This window comes from Apostichopus japonicus, chromosome 8 (genome assembly GCF_037975245.1).
Source record: "Apostichopus japonicus isolate 1M-3 chromosome 8, ASM3797524v1, whole genome shotgun sequence".
NCBI classification, from domain to species: domain Eukaryota; kingdom Metazoa; phylum Echinodermata; class Holothuroidea; order Aspidochirotida; family Stichopodidae; genus Apostichopus; species Apostichopus japonicus.
The window spans coordinates 4,758,084-4,780,714 of record NC_092568.1 but is presented as its reverse complement, the minus strand read 5'-3'; the positions used below and the strand labels follow the sequence as shown (position 1 = coordinate 4,780,714).

General features: G+C 37.6%; 1 protein-coding gene and 1 long non-coding RNA gene across 2 annotated transcripts; one reads left to right on the top strand and one right to left on the bottom strand.

The window, feature by feature from the left end:
- Positions 1-489: 489 nt before the first annotated feature.
- LOC139970929 (uncharacterized) lies at positions 490-20,968 on the bottom strand. The gene is made up of 6 exons (XM_071977004.1): positions 20,780-20,968; positions 13,062-13,142; positions 11,596-11,898; positions 8,406-9,308; positions 6,331-6,560; positions 490-3,424 (listed from the first exon to the last, which is right to left on the bottom strand). Exons 1-6 carry the CDS (start codon positions 20,814-20,816, stop codon positions 3,341-3,343), a joined length of 1,638 nt encoding a protein of 545 aa, XP_071833105.1. The 5' UTR covers positions 20,817-20,968; the 3' UTR covers positions 490-3,340.
- On the top strand, positions 15,012-19,059 carry LOC139970930 (uncharacterized). Its single transcript, XR_011794255.1, has 2 exons — positions 15,012-15,315; positions 17,853-19,059. It is a non-coding gene; the product is annotated as an uncharacterized lncRNA (long non-coding RNA).
- Positions 20,969-22,631: the final 1,663 nt, after the last annotated feature.

The window sequence follows — 22,631 nt, the reverse complement described above, 5'->3', positions numbered from 1 at the left end:
ATATCTATATATATATATATATATATATATATATATATATATATATATATATATATATATATATAAATGAAAATCGTAATGAGTTGGAAAATCACCCTAACCAACTAGGCCATGGACGCTGATTGTATGTCCAGAGGTTCTAAACCGGTAAGGAAGGTCTTAATTCCACTGTAGGCGTTTGTCACCTGTATCGAACACACACACACACACACACGCACACACACTCATATATATATATATATATATATATATATATATATATATATAAATGTAACCCTCCTTTCCTAATTCGGTCAAGGTAATTAGGACAATGGGTCAGCAATATGTGTATCAAGTGGACCTAGGCCTCAAGACAGAATAACATTGTCTCCAAGTCCGAATGGTTCAATGCTGATATTCAAAACAACTGCTGAGTCAGTTCTACACAGGTTTACAATGAGAGACACAAAACACAAAGAAATGTACCATGAACTACTTATATTTTCAGTCCTCCAATTGTGGGAAATGGGGATGTTATAATTAAGGCTATCAATGGCACAAAACAATAAAAAGGATCTACATTACAATTATGATAACTTGACCACACTCTTAAATATTAATTCTTGCAGTTACATAACATACTGGTTACTGTGGTACTGAACACGGTACATCAATATGCAGCACAGGTGGTATAGACAATATTAACAATAATAAGGCTACAGTGTGCACTGTACTATACACTAAACATTTAGAACTTAGAAAAAAACTTAAACTTATTGTCTATGGCCATGACAAAGGTTACAAGAAAAGGAATATATACTTAAACTTATCTGATTTTACACTGGTGCTGTCGCGAACTGCTCGCTCTCTTGCTTAAACGCGGAAAGTTCATTTTCGCGAATTAAGGTTCCGGTGAAACGTTCATGGTTACCATCTCGGCAAGATCCAGAACAGTGGCCAAAAAGATACTATTATGACATTTTCAACATAATTTAAGAATAAAGTTCTACTTGATGGACATCTTCAAAACTCTCTATTTATACAATACTTTTCCCGGGTATATTAACAAAAATATTATAAGTATTTTAAAGTATAAATTAAGTAAATAAGTATTATTAAATATTAAGTACAACAGATTAAGCAAGAGAAGTCTCGCCCTGTATAGATGAAGAATCAAACTATCCAGAACTTAAACAAGATACAATTTTACCAAAACTAAGTGACAACAACTCTGGGTCACATGACTTCTCCCCATCCTATTGGTTACTTCTAGCAAAGATGCAATTGACTAACTAATATGATGATCAATCAGAAAATAAATGATGGAATAGTCCTCATAAATGTCACTATCTGCCTTCCATTTCCCAGCTCTGGGCTTTTTTGTAACCCTTTCCCACCATACACTGTCCCTCTAAATATTTATATATAAGTGTATCTAAAACAGATAACTGATTGTTTGCACTGATAACTAAGAATTACAATTAATCCCTACTCATACGGTTGTCTGATCCATGAACTGGGACTTTATGAACATTTATTCAATTTCTAATTAAAGTTAGAAATGATACAAATTTAATAGTTGCGAAATGAGGACAAGTGTATGCCATTTAAACAGTCACCAACTTATATTAACAATTTTCACAATCACTCATAGGCTACAAGGTCTAAAAGCAAACTAACAGAAGCAACAGAGTAAAGAAAAGGCCAATGACCGGTGATACAACCAATATTTACCCATGGTGATCATCAAATCAAACGTATAGCTTCTTATATCGTCGACTCAGGTAAGAAAGTGAAAATATATAGGTTGAGACTAGTTGAGACTAGTGGAGCACTAGTAGTTGTTACTCAGAGTTTAACGCGCAATCTGGGTTTACTGGTCTAAATATATCAGACATTTCATAGTCTTCCTTACCCTTATATTAAATGAGATCAAAATAAAACTTAATGAGTAAATAGTTCACTGTAGCAAACGATTTGAGGCTTCAAACCCTGAGGAATACGAATGGGAAAATAAAACTGAAGGAACAAAATGTATCAAATTGCACTGAGATGTAACAAATACATAAAATGAAAGACTAGGTCAGCAAAGAAAGGAAAAGTTCGGATTTGAGCTGACAGATCCTTTTGTAAAAGTAAGTAATATATATATATATATATGTATGTATATATATATATATAATATATGTAATATATATATAATATATATATGTAAATATATAAATATATATATATAACAAATATATATAATATATATATATACATGGTACAGCTAAAGGATCATACTTAAGACGACTTCAGATTCTACAAAATATATAAATTAAGATATTTACTTACAAACCCGGTCATTATTCTACTTGCCGTCTTTACAAGAAGCGCTATTTGCTCAGAGAATTCTTTCTTAGTACATGTGCTGTGAGCCATTTGAACTATTCCATCACTACTCGTATTAGAAATGATTTACAGTAACCTGCTACAATATACTCAGAAATACTAGAAAATGTATTTAAAGTCACCTACTACATACTCGGAATGGTAAATTACTTCTCAACAACTACTGCTCCAACTTGTGACAGTCCTTTCTTCTCTAAAACTCTTTGAAGAGGAAATTGAATATTTTTAAGGTACTCACATTCCTCTCCGCACGTTAATGTGTTCCATCTCATGTTGATGTGTTCTTTCTTTTCACAATTTAATTCTTTCTTCACTTATCTCTACCCATCCCTTCCTTGTTTCTGTTTTCCCTTTCTTTTCCTTTCTTTTCAGTTTTCTCCTGTCCAGTCCATTTCTTGTCTATAATCTGCCAAGATCTTTGTTGAATCGAAGCCTATATTTGTTTTGCTTTTGGCCCATCTTTTTTAATTGTCACTAGCCTTGTTAACAGTATAACTGTTTGGTAGTGTCCTTCACATTTGGTTTTATTCTACTGTATTCTGTCATGTTGACTGTTTGGATAATGTTATCAACGATTTAAATTTCTTAAACCACACATTCGTGTCCTTTGAAATGATTTTGGGAGTAAACTCGACCTTGCCATAGTGAAACACATAGTAGAGTCAGTATCCATAAACGGGTGTGATCTGATCTGACTCAATCATTTCTTTCTAATATTCTCTAATTATCTGGTTTTAGACCGGAGGTAATACGTCATAACTTATCGGGTAATATTACCTTTAAACGCTCTCCTAAAATCTTCCACAACAGTATATAACATTAACAGGGTGCTGGTTTTATCACGTCCATGAATATATGTATTCTCGCCTCGGTGATCCGTTTTAGAAAAAGCTCTGCCCCATTCCTCCACCATTTGTCACGCTTTAGGTATATACACGGGCTAAAATAAGTGAAGTCGAAGTGATGGTTACTCATTGTTGTCAGCAAATTCCGTTTCTTGTGTCTTTTTTGCAATCATCTCTTTCCCCTCTTCGGACTCCGTTTCTACAATCTAAACAAACAAAATAGGGCTGAAAACTGATTGAATAAGACAAGGGTTACATAGCCTTCCATGGATGGCTGTAAATACAACCTGTAACAGAATATAGAGCTAAACACATTTTCTTAATTTAGTTGAAATTTATCAAGATTATAGAGATCAAAATTTATATGTCTCGTTATTTACGACAAAATATTGTTGTCACATCATGCTGGAGGGGATGGGGTGAGGGAGGGGAGCATTCTACTGTTAACACTATTCCGGATGCTATAGTCACATGGTACATTAAGGGTATACATATATTGAGACGATTATTTAAGTACGTTGCTCATAAATTTCCATAGATGTGTAGGTGTGTGCATTTTGCAGCTGTTTATGTAATCCTACATTCGCTGACCGAAGTCCGAGAGTGGGAGAGGGGGTAGAGCGAACCCCACGAAACATGAACAGTGTTGCAACGATCTTCGTAGCAACATATTTTACAATATTTGTGCCTCTATTATTGTAGTTTGCCGTCAGCGTAAATGCAAGTGGCGTTACCAGCAGGGGTGAGGGGCTGTGTCCCCAATGAAATGTCTTGCCCCTCCTCCCCCCCCCCCCACTTGCCTTCAAATGACATTGGTGGGCAACAAGAAATATTGGACGAAAGTTACAAAATGCATTTAAAGACTTAGTTAAACCATTTCGCGGTTGACGCTAATCCTCAATTGATGGGAATTCTTAAATTAATACTAGCAAATTAAGTGTCAACTTAAATATTATCCTAATATTTTGATTTCTACCATCCACTTCCCCTCGCCACACTCACTCTACACACACTCTACATCACCTAATTATATTCCGGCCATTTGATTGGTCAATTGCTCGTCGATTGCATGCAAAATCCGGTCTATTGCACTCTATGAAATAGAACCATGTGTTATAATTTCTTGATAGCACTTTTTCAATGGTAGGAGAGCAGAGAAACCAGTCTGTTTAAAACAATCTGTTGCTTGAGTGCATTTTACATCAAATTATATCCAAATTTGAAGGTGTTGTATAAAACAAATAATGAGTGGTTTCCACTCGTACAATAGTGCAAATATTTCATTCGTTGAAAGATGTAATTTGTTCCATTCAACTCGGCTGCGCCTCGTTGAATGGAACATTCCATCTTTCAACTCATGAAATATTTGCACTATTGCACTCATAACCATTCATTATTTGTATACTAACCAACGAGATAACCAGCCACTATGCTTGTTATATCATGTGTATGTATATAAGTTTATACCATCGTTTATATCGACCGTCCGAAGTTAATCTGATATTTTACTGTATGATATATTACAGTATGATATATTACGTAATTTCAACATCGCACACGTGAACTCATACAGACTGATCGGTCTGTATGAGTTAGAAGAGGCCTAACCGAAATATTTTATTTTCCAACGACGATACAGTTAAGCCGATTAATGTAATAAAGCCGATGGACTATGGCCCTGGGCAAAGGCTGAATGAATGAAGCCTAAGTCAATGAAGCTTCATATACAAATTTATTTAAATTATAATTATAGTAAATCATAGACAGAGAATTTGCTTAAACAGTACTGTTGACAGAATAGTCCAGACCAAAATGACTCCGAAAAAGTGAACCCAATTGTCAAATCCCCTTGCAAAAGCATTTTTGATTTTTTAAATTATTAAATTTATTTTAAATTCTAAATTAGATTCGGTAATTAAGAAATTTTACTGAAAAACATGAATCGTCCAATTATAAGGAAAATACTTATAGGATTTGGTGAACGAAGTGTGACCGATACCTTATGTACTGTAAACAGTATAAGAACAGAGCTCTTAAAGTTATCAGCTAAGGGTATAGTGACTTTGCTCACCCCCCCCCCCACCCCCGAATGAGAGAAAAGCAAGAGAGAGGGAGGGGGAGAGGTCGGTGGAAGTTTAGAGAGAGAAAGTGTGAAAATAAAGAGAGAGAGAGAAAAAAGGGACCATGAGCGGGATAGAATTTGGAGAAGAACGTAGAGAGATCTCACACAAAGTTTGAGAAATGTGGAAATTGGAACATCTCATTCCCATTTATGACTAAAACTAGATTTCAAAGCATAGCAGTATGTTTAAGCTATCGTTGTAGGTAGCCTACATAGAGTAACCATATAGAAAAGGAATGCAAATTAACAAATTGTATGGTTACGTATACAGGAGCAGAAATCGAACAAAAGTACAGTTTTGGGACTTTATTCACTCGATTTGGCCAGCTTTAATCTTTATATTTTGACCGGTTGTGTTACAGAAAAATTGCAACCCTGCTGTAGGCTGTAGACATCAAACTGATATCAAACCGTGACACCATCGTACTGTTTGTTTTGTTTTACTGGCTACTGCCACAGTGTCATGGATTAGACTAGGCCATCCTAGAATTAGCTGCCATTTTGAGTGAGATATTAACTACGGTACTTGAATCATTTGAATACAATTTTACATGGCTAAAGTCTCCAGCGATTGGATAATATTTGAAAGCTCTGAAGCCTCTAAAGTCCACCATATTGTATAGGGACTCTATAGCGGGCCCCTGGACCCCAATCAGATAGCGCGCAGCGTATTCTTTGACAGGTCAATCATTTGAATCCGCCCCTCCCCCTAAGATGAAATCCTGGCTACGTGCTTGACTTTCGCTACAATACATCAAGTTCATATTTTTAGTTGGACGATCCCTTCAACAAATTAGAGGACGGAAATCAGGATTAAACTGTTCAAATTTGGTAAACAAACATGACAGTACCGTTACCATTATTCAAGTGTTTGGGAAGGGGCGTATTGCTAAAGTACCTAAAGTGACTGAACCGATCGCATGCAACCCCCCCGCACTCGAACTCTTTGCCCCCTCAGCCCCCTGATTGCGCAATTTTACTGTACTGTACCTTATTTCCGCCGTCTTTCCTCTTACATGCTTGGCTCCTTAAAATATAGGCTATCACAACGATTAGGATAACAATTATGATGATGAGGAGGCTGATAATGATCCAATGACAAACGCACTCTCCATTAACTTTATTTGGTGTTGTTGACGGTGACTCTGAAGGAGCAGGTGATGTGCATGACTCCGTTGAACGATTCACATTATCCGATGAGGGATTCACATTATCTGTCCCTGGATATAAACAAATTATTTAATGTCAGAGCCATGTTCTGATGAAACAATTACTTACCGCAGTTGTAACAAAATATCTGAAACTAACATAGAACAATCGATCCGTCCGAGGACTCACCAAACATTTCTAAGGCTGGGCTTATAACAGTTTCTTTCAAATTTATGCAGGGCACACTGATATTTTACAATATTAAAGTTGGTGAAGGTGCAATACTTCTAAACATATGACTACAGCCCCTTGTAAATCCACATCCTCATAGCAGATTGTTCTTAAATTTGGTGATATTTTTAATATCTGGTAACAGAAGAATGTAAAAGGTTATCATGGCAATTCTAATGAACTTGATCTACAAAATATTTTGATTTTTCATCTTTTATTTGAAAACTTTATTTCAACCATCGTCGCTTGACATAGTAAGTATTAATAGTAAATATGAGACAAGCTGTACCTTTAAGCAGCTCAAAAGTAAAGAATCGATGAATTTAAATTAAAAAACAATGGGTTGAGGGTAATCCAAAGAAGCTATAACTAGCTTATGTAACAATAGACAAATACAAGGTAAACGGGAAAAGTAAACAACAACAATAAACAAGCACAAGATGCAAAAAGAAAAACACAAAGGCAAAGTGCAAATTATAACAAATTATTCGTTGGCTATATACTTTGAAATTAGAAAACGCTATAAATGACTTTTAAATTAGATAAGACTATATATGTAATCCGGCATCGCAGAAACTGGCAGGATTTGCAGTATGAAGAAAAACGTTAAAGGAATGATAGCTATCTTGTAGTCGATCAGCTATAGAGATGGTCCGATATTGATCAAATAATTATTGAGTATGGTGCAAATATCAGTGGGATCGTCATATTCGATATCATTATAGTGTATCTTCTAAGGATAATGGTTGGTGGATTGGTTAAGTTCCTTTTATAATTGAGTTTTATACACTCCAATAACGTTTGGTATGAATATTGTCGCTTAAAAGCGAGCAAAAATGACGTCTTTAAGCCGTACTAATACCAATATTTAGTCTACTACGAAATCTAACGTAATCACGGCGGTTGCTGTCATTTGAATCTTAATGTATTTGTGTAAAACTTTTGCTTGGAACGACCAGATTAAGAAATGCCACTGGTCCACCAAGATTTGCTTTTACCTGGTTTGTGACGTTCCAACGGAAACAATAGTAAGTTGAGGAAAATTCTCGAAAAATAAAGAATATGCAGAGTCAGCATCATTCGGGTTTAAGACATGATTCCAGTTTTCATTGGTAATTTTGTCATAAAACGTCTTAGTTTCACATCAGTTATCGGGCAAAAAAATGTTCTTTTGGGGAGAGAGTCTTTTATAATGTGGGTTACTATTTCAACCATATATCCACAGAGGAAAATAATATTTCTAAAAACTTGCATTTGAATTAAACCCTACGGGGAAGCCAGCTAATCGAGCAATCTAAATGTATCAGGTTTAAAGGATAAAAGAATAAGATTATAGTAACTTTAGTAAAGCTTTAAAGACCAATCGTCCTGATGACATCACAGATCACCTATTGTACTGTGGTTCACTTCCTGGTGGTGGAGGTTTAGCCAGTCAAAATAGGTTACATTCAAGAAACCATATCTCGAGTTATAGGGAAAAGATACTGTTATGGGGTTTCCAACTAATAGTGTGGAATATTTCCCTTTAGTGTAAGCCGCATATTGTCTGCCATGGGATCACTTTAAGGAAATCGGGAAACTTTTTTAAGGATAAGCAATCATTGGCAAATGTACAGGTAGAAATACTAGGAAGACCAGCACCAAGTTAACTCTTCCCTTTAATCTACTGAGTAACATCTTCTTACCTTTCAGTTGTAATGTAACAGACGACACGTCACTAAACCCAGATCCCGGGAGAGTAACAAGACACATCAGATTATGCGGATACTCGGTTTGGCCGTGATAGCTGGTAACTTTAACTCGGATTGTCACAGATGAATTGCAAACATCGAAGATACATGACGCGGAAGCTGATGTTTCAATGATCGACACATGTTGGTTACCTCCTTTCCATGAGATTTCTGCTGCAGGACGAGTGTTATTAACAACACATGTCAAGGTTGCGTTACCATCGTCAGCAGCAATAATGCAATTGTTTTTACTTTGACATTGTTCAACGAATGATGCACTACTGTCATCTGGTGTTTTGTAACGAAGCAATTTAATCGAAGTTCTTGTGTAAGTATGATTTGAACGACACATTGACGTAAGTACAAGTGGACCATGATCATCGTATCTATCTGCCATTTTAATGGTCTCGCCACTAGGTTCTGCTCTTTGAATAAACATTGCTTCTCTGTCACATCTATTTTGTAGTAGCTCATTGTAATTAGTGTCCTCATTAATATTAAGGTATTTGGTCCTGTATACATTATCAAGATTTGTAGGTCCCATCAAAAGAACCGACGCGTTCTTTGTCCTTTCGGGAACTGATAAACCTCGTGGGAAACATGTCAAGTTGTGTACGTTTTCGATATCTATCTTTACACTGATGGTAGAAGAAGACACAAACATATCTGAGGATGGGTCCTTGTAACTCTGTTCAGTGGCGTCCGTCACTGCCGCCTCCGCAATTTCATTGTACCAAGTAAGATTCACTGCCGGTCGTCCAATCATTGTACATGTCAAATTGAGTTCACCATTACGAAACAAACGGCAATCATCACTCTGGCAACCATCTATTTTGGGATACATCTGTGTTGTGGGAACTAAAAAGGAAAGAACATCACAAATAGATCATTTCAGAAAGTAAAAAACCCATTCTAAATCCGTTGGAAAGGGGATTTCGGATGTTTTTAAACCGATCATTTAGCTGTTCAAACATATAGCCAAAATTTTAGTATTTTGATTGCAACATGTTGCATATTGTTTCTGACTTAACGTGATTTCTTTTACATAACGTATTTATAAACATCAAATTGCATTCTTCCAATTTCTTTTCTTTTATTAAGCATTCTCACTTTAATTGTGAGTAAAATATGACCTTTGATAAAAAATAACAGCTTTATCTTATGTAATCATCTGTCTGTGATTTTGTTGTTCCCTGTATTTCGTTGACTCCCATAGTTCCAAAATCACATATTTAGACATGCACAACATTGTGTTTGGTATACCCAGGTTTGCAATTTGAAAATTGAGTTTGACCCACAGAAATTCATTAAAAGTAAGGGGCGTAGCAAGGATTTGCAATCTTGTATGCACGACTATCTGAGCGGAGCGCCACCATCGGTTGGCGCGGAGCGTACAAGAAAATTTTTGGTTCTACAAACCCCTCAGATGGCCGGAAACGGCCCTTCCCGAGTGTTTATTCTGGTTCCCTGGCCTCTTGCTAACTTGAGACACCTCAATTTTTTATCTAGAAAAAGGGCACATTTTTAACCTGAGGAAAAGTGGGGGGCACGTGCCCCCTGTGCCCCCTCCCCCCCGGTTCCGCCGCCCTTGTTGGCTATATATTAATAGATATGCATATATAATCGACTTAAAAACGCATATATCTTACGCGGGGTTTGTCCACGTGGCTTGTCTGACACTTGCGTAATCATTGAGACATACTAGGGTAAAATTAAAGGATTCCAGGTGTTACGAGGGCCCATTGTAGCCTAACACTAGTCACTGCTAGTAAGGAACCTAATGTTATATTATAGAAAGTATTTGAATTGCCTACGTGATCAATCAATATTTGAGAAATTAGGTCGGGTTACCGTGTCAGAATGTTATAATAAACGATTGTTCTGGTATATTCCTTATGATGACACGCTGGTCTCGGGTTAACGTCGGTTTACGTGAAGTCCCGTTGCGCTGTGCACACATCTTCGTGGATTCTCTGGAATGTTCGCGATATATGCAAAGGACTTCCGTGAACGTAGAAACTGGGTCGAATTGTTACTCAGGTGTATCGAGAAAGATCTAGATGATTCTTGACCTGACGAATCGTATAAAAACCCGCCCAGATCGGAGAGTTTCTGAGTTTCTGAACGAATACAAGCGACGACACATATTATACCATTCTACTAAATATTGTCAGTGCTCAACTGCCAGTAATTTCTGAGGGATTGAGATATCGATACCAAGATTGATTCTGCACTTCCATTCAGAAGTTTGAAGAGGACTTTGCTGTGAAACTACAGTTTTCCAGTCGTTATTTCGGAGAAGGTGAAGAATTTCTGTCTCCGTTGAGGAAGTTCGTTACGCCAGGAGTTGGTGGCTATAAAGCTGATTTTGGACTGACTCTGGTAATATTTAGTCGGCGAGAAGTTCGACCTGTGCTTCACTCGATTGTGGCTGGAAGTCCGTCTTCTATTTTGGAGCATCACCGGAAAGAAGGTGACTGCTGTTTCTGGGATCGCGAGAAACTTCGTCGAGGACCAGTGAATTTCGCAGTACAACGGACCGAGAATCGTCGTCATCAAGGTCGTGGCCGCTGAGGGATATCGCCGTTGGAAGAGACCAGCGTGTTTTAAAGTGTATCCTATCTTGTTAAGTTTGTGAGTAATTTTCTATATATTTGTAATTACCATTTGTTGTTGTTGGTTCAAACTCCATTGTTCAATATAGTTTACGTTCTCATTTAAATTCTCTAAACTCGTCAATTTGTCTGTGTTCCTCTCAAAAACGAACCCAGGCTTGTGTCTCGTTAAAAATTAGTTATCGAGACCTCTCGCATTCCAACGTAACACAGGGAACTGGATTCATCGACTTTCTTTTCAAAACATATTCCAACAGCACACAAGTACCTAAATGATTTATAACGTAATCAATATGGAGTACCGAATCGGAATTAAAACTTTGGAAACCTTCCTTTAATGTTTGGCAGTTGGCAATGACGGTCCTTTGGCAAAGCATTAAGCTAAGAAACAGATGGACTATTCCTTAAAACGACTTCATGTCAAATGGAAACAATGAAAGGGTAATTATAAACTCAAGTTTGGGTGGGGTACTTTCGCATCTGCTTAGACATATTTCTCTATAACAGTATAGCCTGTATACATTACTTACCTATTACAACAAGATCAATGTAGGCGGATACATCGCCACCAGCGTCAAGAATAGCATCGACTCTAAACTGTCCTTCGTCACTCAGGGAAACGTTACTGAATATCAGAGATCCATTGCGAGCAATCCTTAATGTTTTACTCCTAGGCCCGGCCTGACTGTCTTCCAACATTGTTACTATGGATTGTGGGTTATCTTCAAAATACCAGTAGAAGCCGTATATAGGCTTAGACACGCTGCAGTAAATCGTTCCTTGTTGATGAATGTGTACATATTGTTGTGGGTTACACAAAAGAACGTTGCTTTCTGTAAAGAAACGATTGTAGGCAAGTAAAACACCTGACCTCAGTAACCTGACGTTCCGTACAAATCACTTACGATGGGATAAAATGACTACCTTAAACTTGCCATCATAAACACACACTCACATTATGAATTATGCTTATGAATTATGGAAGTCATTGGTGGTAGCTATAAAACCTTTAAAATAATATGAGAAGCAATTCTTAAAAAGTTTGAAAAGCTATTAATTGGTATACTTTTCAAGCCGTATTTCTGGCTGATTATTAGGCGATATAAGGCTATACCTGCATGGGTAACAAAAAGGAAAGGATGCCTCACTGTGTTTCACTGAAGAATATATGATATATATATAAGAATAGTTCTGGGCAGAGATGGTCCTGAAAAGTAAACTTTCGACTGTAAACAGTCTTCTAAGTCCATACAGCTCAGACTTTGACATAACCTCGTGAAGGTCTGAACTCCGGATCCTTTAGGACTCCGACCGGTTTGAGCCCATTTATCTTGGACAAGGACTATCTGGGCTCTGACTCGGAGCAATGAGCAATTTGCAAATCGGCAGCTTTGGAAGTACGATGTGTTTAATTGTCTAGGCTGTACATATGAATACTTGACATAGTAAATCTTGCATGCTGACAGCCAAAACAATACAATAATAATAATAATAGATCATTTTTGTATAGCGCCAAACAAACTATGAAATAATTCTCTTAGCGCTTAACATAATAATAATAATTATAACATATATGCTTTGGTGAAAAGATTTGCTGATTTGAAACCGTTCACAGTATTGCACATTTTTACATGTTCTGGAAGTGAGTTCCACAGGCACGGTGCACTGGATGCGAACGTTCTCAAGTCGTAAGTCTGTGTTTTTACTCTATGGATAAGTAACATCAGCAATGAATTAGAGCGAAGTGAGCGTGTGGATGATGGTCGGAGCTGAAACAAGTTGGTGGGGTAGCGTGGTCCTACATTGTGCATACATTTGAACACCATCAGAAGTAGTTTGTAGTTGATTCGTTCACGTATCAAGAGCCAGTGGAGTTCGATCATGGTAGGGTAATGTGTTAATATTTCCGAGTTCTAGTAACGAGACGTGCGGTGGTGTTTAGTACGCGTTGTAGGTAAACAAACAGACGGATAGATAGATAATAGATAATACCTACCTGATTGATCCAGTATATGTGAAAGTACTGTAAAGAAGAAAAGTATCCTCACGGCAGTTGAGGACTTGCGATCAGAACATTCTGAAATAAATTAACATTTTTAGATAAGAAAGTGTCTCAACATTGTTTAGGAAGATTTTTCAAGCAACAATACACTTATCTAGGCCCATGACCACTGGATCACAGAATCTGTACTGCTTCGACTGGAAAACAGAAAAGTTGCATATTTGCCAGGGCTTGCTGTTGTAATTCTTCAAACATTACACTTAGCGTTATTATCAATTTCCCAAGTTGCAAATGTAAAAAGCACTAAATTTACTTTAAAATTGATACAGGCCTATCAGGGGGAACCACATCGATCTTATACTTCAATTTAGCCAACGTAGTTCATTACGTCATTAAACTGTGAAAATGCCATTTTTTCACGCCGTCATACTGGGTGCACAGTTCGTAAAGCTTACTCGAGTTTGACTGAATTTGCTGTAATAATTCTTCTTTTCTTCACCATGAAAAGAACCTAAAGTTGGATCTCATTGTCAGTGGACACAGTGCTAGGAGTGTTCACCAAGTCGTTCAAAGAGCTCTCTCCGTAAATCCACTCTCCTGGGAGAGGAGCCCAGGGTAACTGAAAACAAAGTCCAGAAGTCCTCTTGTTGTCACTTTCCATCCCAATCTGCCCCTCTTTGCCAAATTACTATCAGCGTATGGTTCTATTCCCTCCAGATACATTGTCTGCAAGGTCCACTTTCCGGAATCGGATTCTTGGAAACTCGACTTGGGCGACATTTCAAACTTCGTAAACACACTATTTTGGATCAGTGACCGCTCCGATACAGTTCGCCTCAGCAGAGAACGTTTGTGGATCCTACGCCTTCGCATCATTCAACCACATGGTTTCAACATTCAAGAAGGGAATAGTTAAACCACCCCTTCCCTTTTATTCATTTTTTGTTGTACAAATTATATTCTTCAAAGTATCGGCTTGTCCAACTTCCATTGGGCCCTAGGCTAGGTTTAACTAGTTACAACTGATTATCTCAATTGTACAGTGTCCGAGAAATCAATGATGTTGAGAAACCTCTTGATTTTAACACCATCGAAGGTTGCACTTTCCTTAAAAAATTATTGGGTTAATAATTTGGTGTATGTAACATGTGGGCGATACTTAGTATCCTCCCCGCCCTAGGGATATTTCCTCCCTGCCCTAGGGATATTTCCCGGGTACGGTTTCGCATTGGCAGAGTCAGGCTGACTAAAATTGAATATTAGCGCCCTTTACAGCTATATTATATGCATATGGCTGATAAAGAAAGCACTGCTAGTTTTAGTCACGGTAGTAGTTGTTTTATCTTCGAACTTTGTCTATTCATCTTAGAGCAGAGTTAACTTTCAGGTTATTAGTTAATACGGGTTGGCGTATATCGCCACCGAATTTGTCCATATCCAATTTATATAAAGGCCTACGTGAGAACCGCATCTACTGAAAACTGTATGTTTTTAGAGAATGATATTATACTTATTTCTAAGAACTATATTGGTCCTTGACGAAGATGATAGGCAGATTGATATTTTTTAGTAATTCACTATGTCGTCGAATACAATTTGTTGAAAAAAAGTTTTCCCCTTTGTTACACTAACATAGCTTTTGTAGTTAGTAGTCTATGTAGCCTTCATTCAGATAACTTATACTCAATTGCTTACTAGCCTAACCAGAATGATTAATAAGTTTGTGAAGTGAAGGCCAGTGGGTGCAAATGTATCGAGAAAAGTTCGGAACAAAAGTGTAGTCGCGAAAGATGGGGTGTCTGACTGACCGTATCGTTGACGAGTAGCGCGGGGGGGGGGGGGGTAGCCTACAAGGCAGCAGTCGGATTTTCTGGCTTCAAAACCCATCCAGTTGGAATTTCAGCCACTACACCCCCCCCCCCTAATCATCAGGCCTTAGCTACGTCCCTGCAGTTGGGAGTCTGACCTCAATATATGACCGTTACTAGCAAATTTTCGAGCACAGCTACTTTACCCGGAAGTAATTGTTTCGCGCAAATCCGGTTCTACGGACTTCGGTTCGCTACTTCCATGTATGGATGTAATCGGTAAAATTCGCAAACATCCCAATGTCATTCGGGTTTACGAGTATCGTAGCTCTATAAAGGATACTTTAGAGACTCAAATACGATCATTTCCGGAAAGAAACGAAGATTTTACCAATAGAACAGTGCATTTTCTTATCGACGACCAACGCAAAAACATAAAGGTAAGTCAAATCGAGTCGACGTCTATCGTTATGTGACTTTCGCGTCTTAGACAACTTTTAACCGTAAAAATAGCATTTTTGTAATATATAAGCTTGAATCTTACTCATATTTTTCAGAAAAGTTGTAACTCCCCCGAAAAGTGTGATTTTTTGGTCAACGAAAATGGTGCTCCTATGTGGTTTTGGTTGCCCCTAATACATGTATCCTAACGTACATAATACACATATACACGAAAGCACCGTATCCTATAACGTGCAGCCTAGCGCTATATGTCGACTATGATGTAGCTAGTGCTAGATTTGCAACGTCTCGTATTTTTCGTAATCTTTCTATTCGGCATAGATTCCCTTCATTTTTTTGCGTTAATATGGAAAAATCAGAGAGTTGATAAGTCACGGTACTACTGATTGCTACTAAATAGTTAAAATTTAAAAATTCGAGGGCATAGCGGACAGTAATATTACTCCTAGTACAAGCCTAGGCTAGCCTATAGGCCTAGTACTTTTGTATTTACTAAAGTAATATACTACGACAAGTTTTTACTACAGGTAGGCCCTAGCCTAGTTTTAGTAATACTAGAATACCTGCATAGTTTAGTCCAATTTTAATAATGGACTAAGGCTTATAACCTTTAGTTCTTAGCCTACGCCTTCTTGTCCTTGTGTAATAATTCTAAGGGGCCTGTTCTTGAAAATATTTGGACTGCATAAGATACAATTTAGTATTATTATTATTATACAAAAATTATTAGTAGTACTAGTAGACTGCCTTTGTACTATGTATAAGTTAAGATCATGGCTTATTATGAGTTTTATTAAAGCTGGACTGGGTGAAAATTTCCTCCATGCTGGGATCGGGATCCATTTCAATGTCACTTTGTTACAAGTGTTCAAGACCGGTATTAGATCCATGACTTAAGTCTAGGCCCAATTCCCTATTCTTAATATGTAGAGCAAGATACGTAACACAGAAATAAAACTAGCTTGCTTTATACTGCTTACACTTTTTACTTGTTGCTATTACAGTTAGACCTACTGCTGGTACTTGAGAACAATTGCACCTCATAGAGCCATGTAGTTGTACATAGCTACTTATAATTCCAGGTGACTTAAAACAATATCAGGGATCATTTTGTGACAACATGTTTTGCTGTTAACGAGAGTTTACGATCTTTTTATTGTTATGTTGTTTTCTATGATAGGTACAGTAGTAGAAGTACTTAGTTAGTCATTCACGTACAGTCTTCCCTATGTGTGTGTGTCACACACAGATTTCTCTAAGGTGCTTCCCATGTATATATGACCAAAAAAGAGTTATTCCCAAAAAGAAGAAAAGTTTCATTCACTATTAGATTTGTTTTGTTATGTATAATGACTAACATTGCAAAATGCAGTTCCACTGGTATTAAGTATTAGCCCAGAGAGCTTCCAGAGTTTATTACATCCTCATGTTTATTATCCTCATATCTGAAGTCTTCATATAAGAGTTTATTTATAGAAATCTGTTAATAAATGTAGTCTCACATTCTATTTAATACTATATATCTTTAAAGCAGCATTTTGCGTTGGGTCGCTTTTTTCCACCTTTTTAACATGTGCATCGATTTTTTTACATGTATCAATTATAAAACAGCAAACCAAGATACCATCCAAGTTTCACCCTGCCAAGAGCGTTAATTAGCGAGTAATTAACGATTTATATCGATAACGAGTAAAAGTGTCCTCGACAAAGTTTTCATATCTCCAAATCCACTAGTTTGAATTCCACCAATCAGTGAATAGTATGTTTATTCATGAGCATTTTGCGTTTGGTCGCCGTTTTCTACTTTTTTGACATGTCCATCGAGTTTTTTACATACATCAAATCACAAAACAGCAAATTAAGATATTAGCCAAGTTTTCCCCTGCCAAAAACGTTAATTGGCGAGTATTCCACATACAAAATTAAATCGCATTCAGTTCCCAAACCCACTAGTTTGAATTCAACCAATCAGAGATGCAGGTTTAGTTATGAACCGTTGCTAAAAATAGATTCAAGACTTTGCGTTGGGAGTTGTTATGCAACTCCCTGGTACAACAGCCATATAGACTGTACACAAATCAAGCGTGGTGTTATATTACGTATCTGTCAATGACGTTCGTAGTGTTTAAATATTCATATTATGGGCGAGGTTTATTGGGTTCCCAACGGAAAATATCTTGGAGAACAACAAAGTTGAAAGTTGCAATTTTTTCGACTTTTATGCCACCATTTGAAGTAAAATATAAATAGATAAGCTAGTTATGTATGTCGTTATGGCATAGTGGAGTCAGTGAGGTTCAGAAATATCATAGTCGAGGACGCAAAATGCTGCTTTAAGTTACTAGCTCTGTTATATGTACCCGTAGTAAGAAGGAATGCAGCCTGTGGATCAGTTAAGTGCCTGTTGTTACAACTCTTCTCCAAACTATTGTTTGTTTAATCAGGTTGTATTATTTGTGTGCTACCTTTAAGCAATTTTGTTTTCTATATATATGTAATTTACATTTTTCCTCAGTTTCTGTTATACTCTTATAGAAAGAACAAGTTGTGTGCAGCAACAGGCTGTAATATACTCAGCAGTCTCATGCCTATTCTCTAGCTAACTCGAACAGGGTATTGGCCCAGACACATACACTGGAAGTTAACTCTGTAGAATAGATTGTTGTTTGGAATTTATGTGCTGATTTTGGAACCATTTCTTGGGAAATGTCGGTACTTAAATTGGTTAATTTAGTCGTGACAACTGACCAATGTGGCTGGAACAACAGAAGATATGACGTGGAAAATTAACAAAATGGATGGCTCGAACTGGCTGACATGGAATTTCCAGATGAGACATTTGTTTCTTGCAAAAGGCCTGTGGGCTATGAGGATGGCTCAGGAAAGTTGGGGGTTACTGTATGTGAGAAGTAGAAGAGTGCAAACTTGAAAAAGACACAACTGGCATTTTTCATCATTGTGCTTGCAATAGCATCTAGTCAGCTGGAATTAATTACAACAAGTGACAAACCAAGTGATGCTTAGGATGCCTTGCGTACTCTGTTCGAAAAGGATTCTCTAACCAACAAAATTCACCTCAAGAAAAAGTACCTCAGAACTGAAATGGCAGAGGGCAAGTCAGTTGGAAATAATTTGAATTATATGAAAGGAAGTATGAATCGTTGGGATGCTATTGGTGCTCCTATTTCTGAAGAAGACCAGGTTGTTAAAGTTATATGTCAAGTTTGGACTTATTTATTTACTTTCTACTCTTACCTTTTACTTTTATATATTTGTCTTTTAATTTTAATCTTATGCTATATGTCACAGGTATATCTCACCATTTCAAAGTTACAAAACTATCCATCCTGCCACCTGAACTGTTTTTGTTATGTCATGCCTTCACTATGCCACCTTGAAATACCCCTTCCAGTCATAATGCACTTGACATTGTGTGTGATTTTTTTTCAGACAATATTATTGTATGAAGTCTTCACAGTATGAAGTGAGTTTCATTTCAAGAAGTATTCAAATTTTGTTAAGCTATTCCTTCCATTTGAACAAAGTATTTCACTTTGAAGTGATCAAAGTAATTTATATTTCATGCCCATATTTTCACAGGACATTAAAACATGTTCTTTCATGGAGAGTGTCACACCAAATGTTTTTTGTTTTCTTTTTTCTGTTGCTTAAAGTGCCTTATTGTTACAGTTATAAAATCAATAAAAGACCAGGCAACTCTATTTCCACTGTTGACTAATGTTCTACTATGCATGTGCAAAAGAAAAAGAAAACAGCCCTACTCAAAATATTTGGTCAGAGTATCCATAGAACGTAATGTATCCAAACGCGTCCTGTGTACTGAAAGTCCGCTTTTAATTAAAGTCCCCATATGTGGCAAAACCACCTCATCCCTCCAAAATACCCTAACTCTTCCCAAAGCTGGTGAACACCACACCCATCCCAAAGCTGGGAAACTCCAAACCCTTCCCCAAATCCGCTAAGCACCACATTTCCTCCCCAAAACCCCTAAAAACACCACACCCCTCCCCTATACAACACACCCCTACCCGAGCCACAGTACTTAACTTCAATATTGGCAAGTGGTTATGTAGTGTGATACATGAACCAAACAAGGATTGGTATTGACTGGAAAACTGTTAACTGATATTTATTGATGAATATAAGCAACAGATGAGTACCCAGCTTTGCAGAATCTCACTGAGTAAGGGCTACTGTGGAATTATGGTAAGTGGGTAAGTATAAATCATTTGGTATTGTAGGTAAAAATCATTCGGAATTGTTGGAAGTTCCTTAGAAAGCAACTAGAAATAAGGTTTGGCCTAGGCCATGTTACCTTTGTATATTCGACATGTGGTATGACCCCTTCAGTTTTGACAACAGACTCGGGAAAATTTGTGTTACCTTAATAGTTACCGCCATTAATTTAGCTAGAAAGTAAACACCATCTCCCTTGCCCCCTCCCCCATTTTGTCTCTCTTACCCCTCCCATACGCAGCTCTCAGTAATTTCACATTTTACCTAATCATATATTAGAATTTGGGACAAAATTTCTTCCAAACCTTAGCACAACTTAAATTACTTAATTTCACGCCACAAAACCTAACATTCCTAATAGACCGTACACTAAAGGAATGGGTTCCACTACATTGAAAACGATTTGAGAAGTCTTGTAGGTAGTAGCCCATAGCATGAAAACGGCTTGGCGAAAGTCTACCTAATTTCAAAATGGCGGCGACAGCAACAAAATCGCCGAGTCGAGGTAATCGTTTTGTGACTGGCCGTCTTAGACAACCATTTCACCGAAACTTTACAGCATCATGTAGGAGAGTACAAGATCCACAAATGGGAGAACTTTTTTGCTGTAACTCTCTTTCGTTGGTTCGTTTTGACCTATTTTGTGTCAGTTAGGAATACATGTGTGAGGACGAAGTTGGATTGCAATCGTTGTTTCATAGGTTTTCGTTGATTTTTTCTCGGGTATCTTTGCCCTACCATACATTGGAATTACTTTTAATCCATTCTGTGAGGTTCCGGTAAGTTGTAAACTATCAATGTCTGTAAATTCTGTGAGTGAAACGTAGGACCGACTTTACGTTAAATGCGGGCAAATTCAAATTTAATGATATGCGTGATCGTTGATCATTCTTCGAGGTCACGGGGTCAGACTTCCAACTGCCTGTGTGTATAGTCTCCAATAATGCTAATGTTTTTTGGGGGGGCTTCTTAGGGAAGCAGTGCTACATGAATCGTATGCATTAGTGTTATATAGAAAGCATTATAACCATTCATTAATTATGACCAAAACACAGCATGGCTTCTACTGGCATATACCTTAGGCTATGGCATCCTTTAGTACTAACACATATAAGGTAAATCATTCATCCCATTCGTTAACTTGAAATGATAAGATGCCTGATACTGACTCAGTAAAATAACTACCTTTGTTAAATATCGCCGTGGAACACAAGCACGCCATCGCTCTTCTCTTACAGTCTATGGTGCACACGCATCCAACGTGGTATGCTAAGGTAATATAATAATGGAATAATCCTGAAAACTATATAGACCTACACACCACACGCTGTCAATGTCACCAACGAGTGCATATATATAGCTTGAATAGCTCTGCTAAACACTGCAGGCGCACTTCCCGTTGCGGAATGAAATCAAACCACCCAGATAATCGTAATGTATTACTTTCACTTTCACTTCACATGTATCTGACATCACGACCTTATAAGGTAAGCTTATTCGCGTCATACATATTTTTGGTTTCTATGATAATCGTAACCTATGCATTCATGCAGGCGGAGTGTGTGTGCGTGTGTGTGTGTGTGTATGACGCCTCGCTTGTAAACACGATATCTCAAGAAGGGAAGCTTGGACCAATCTAAAATTTGGTGTATATGAGAACCACATTGAGTAGAAGAACCCTATTGTTTTGTGAGGAGGTCAAAGGTTATTTTGGGTCACCAGGGGCCAAATAGTGAAAACCTTGTAAACACGATATCGCAAGGATGTAAACTTGGACCAATCTCATATATCGTGAGTAGGAGGACCACATTTAGGAGCAACAGCCTATAGTTTCTTTTTTGTGGAGATCAAAGGTCATTTGGGGTCACAAGGGGTCAAAGTGGGTAAACCTTGTAAACACGATATCTCAAGAAGAATAGCTTGGGTCAAGCTTGCATTTCGTGTGAAGGAGTACCACATTGAGTGCAAGATTCCTGTTGTTTTTGGTGGAGGTCCAAGTCCATTTGGGGTCACTAGGGGTCAAATTGTGAAAACCTTGTAAACACGATAACTCAAGAAGGGAAGGTTGGACGAATCTCATATTTAGTATATAGTTGGTACACGTTTAGTACAAGATTTTATTGAGGTCAAATGTCAGTTGGAGTCACCAGACGCCAAATTGTTGAAACATTGTTTTATAAGCTACCGTATCTCCCACATACCAGCCTATCAGATAAGATGTGCGTTACGCCTCACACGAGTAGGAGGCAATTGGCAATTGGAAATGAGCTTATGGGCATCCGTACATCTCTGACACTGAACATATTTGCATTGGCTTCAACGTGCCGCTCGGAAGCCTAATTTTGCGTGCAGAAAGGTGTACTTTGTAGTACAGCGGTTCTATCGAACGTTTTCCGTCGTATTTATTTCAGGTTGGATGTAGTTTCGTTGTGACCAGGCAGCGTTTATGAAACTTAACAGTTTGCCTAGTTAATATTTTACTTTGACCAATCTCAATGCGAAATAATTGTGTAAAACAGTCTTAATTTTGCAGTGAGTTCACGAGCTTTTGTCTGCATCGGCTGTTGATCTCAATTTGTGTAGTCTCTTCCACCAGTTTCAGCATAGCTAGGCCTTTAAAGTAACGTTCGACTTTCGTCACGTTTATGATTATGGGACAACTTGAACAAACCAGGCTAGGCCTGTGAGCAATTTTATGTTGTTTAAGCCAGCAACGGTTGGGTAGAATAGGGTTCGTTAACACAACAACGTGAATAATTCAGAATACCAATACACTTAAGATGGCAAAACATCTCCTTAATTATTTCTTAAGGCCCTTTCTGTCTGTCAAGGGGGTGAAAGTGACTATTTTAGTGTGTAAGTCAATGGAACAATTAATTGTGGTGCGACACCTGCAAGTGTGTTATTTTTCTTCTGCTTTTTTCTTTCTTATTTAGGTAGAAGTAGTAGTATGCCGATATCAAAACGACTGGTTAAGGATCACCTTAGCAACTACTGAAGTCGTTACGTCAGACCAGTCCGGAACCTTAACACAACT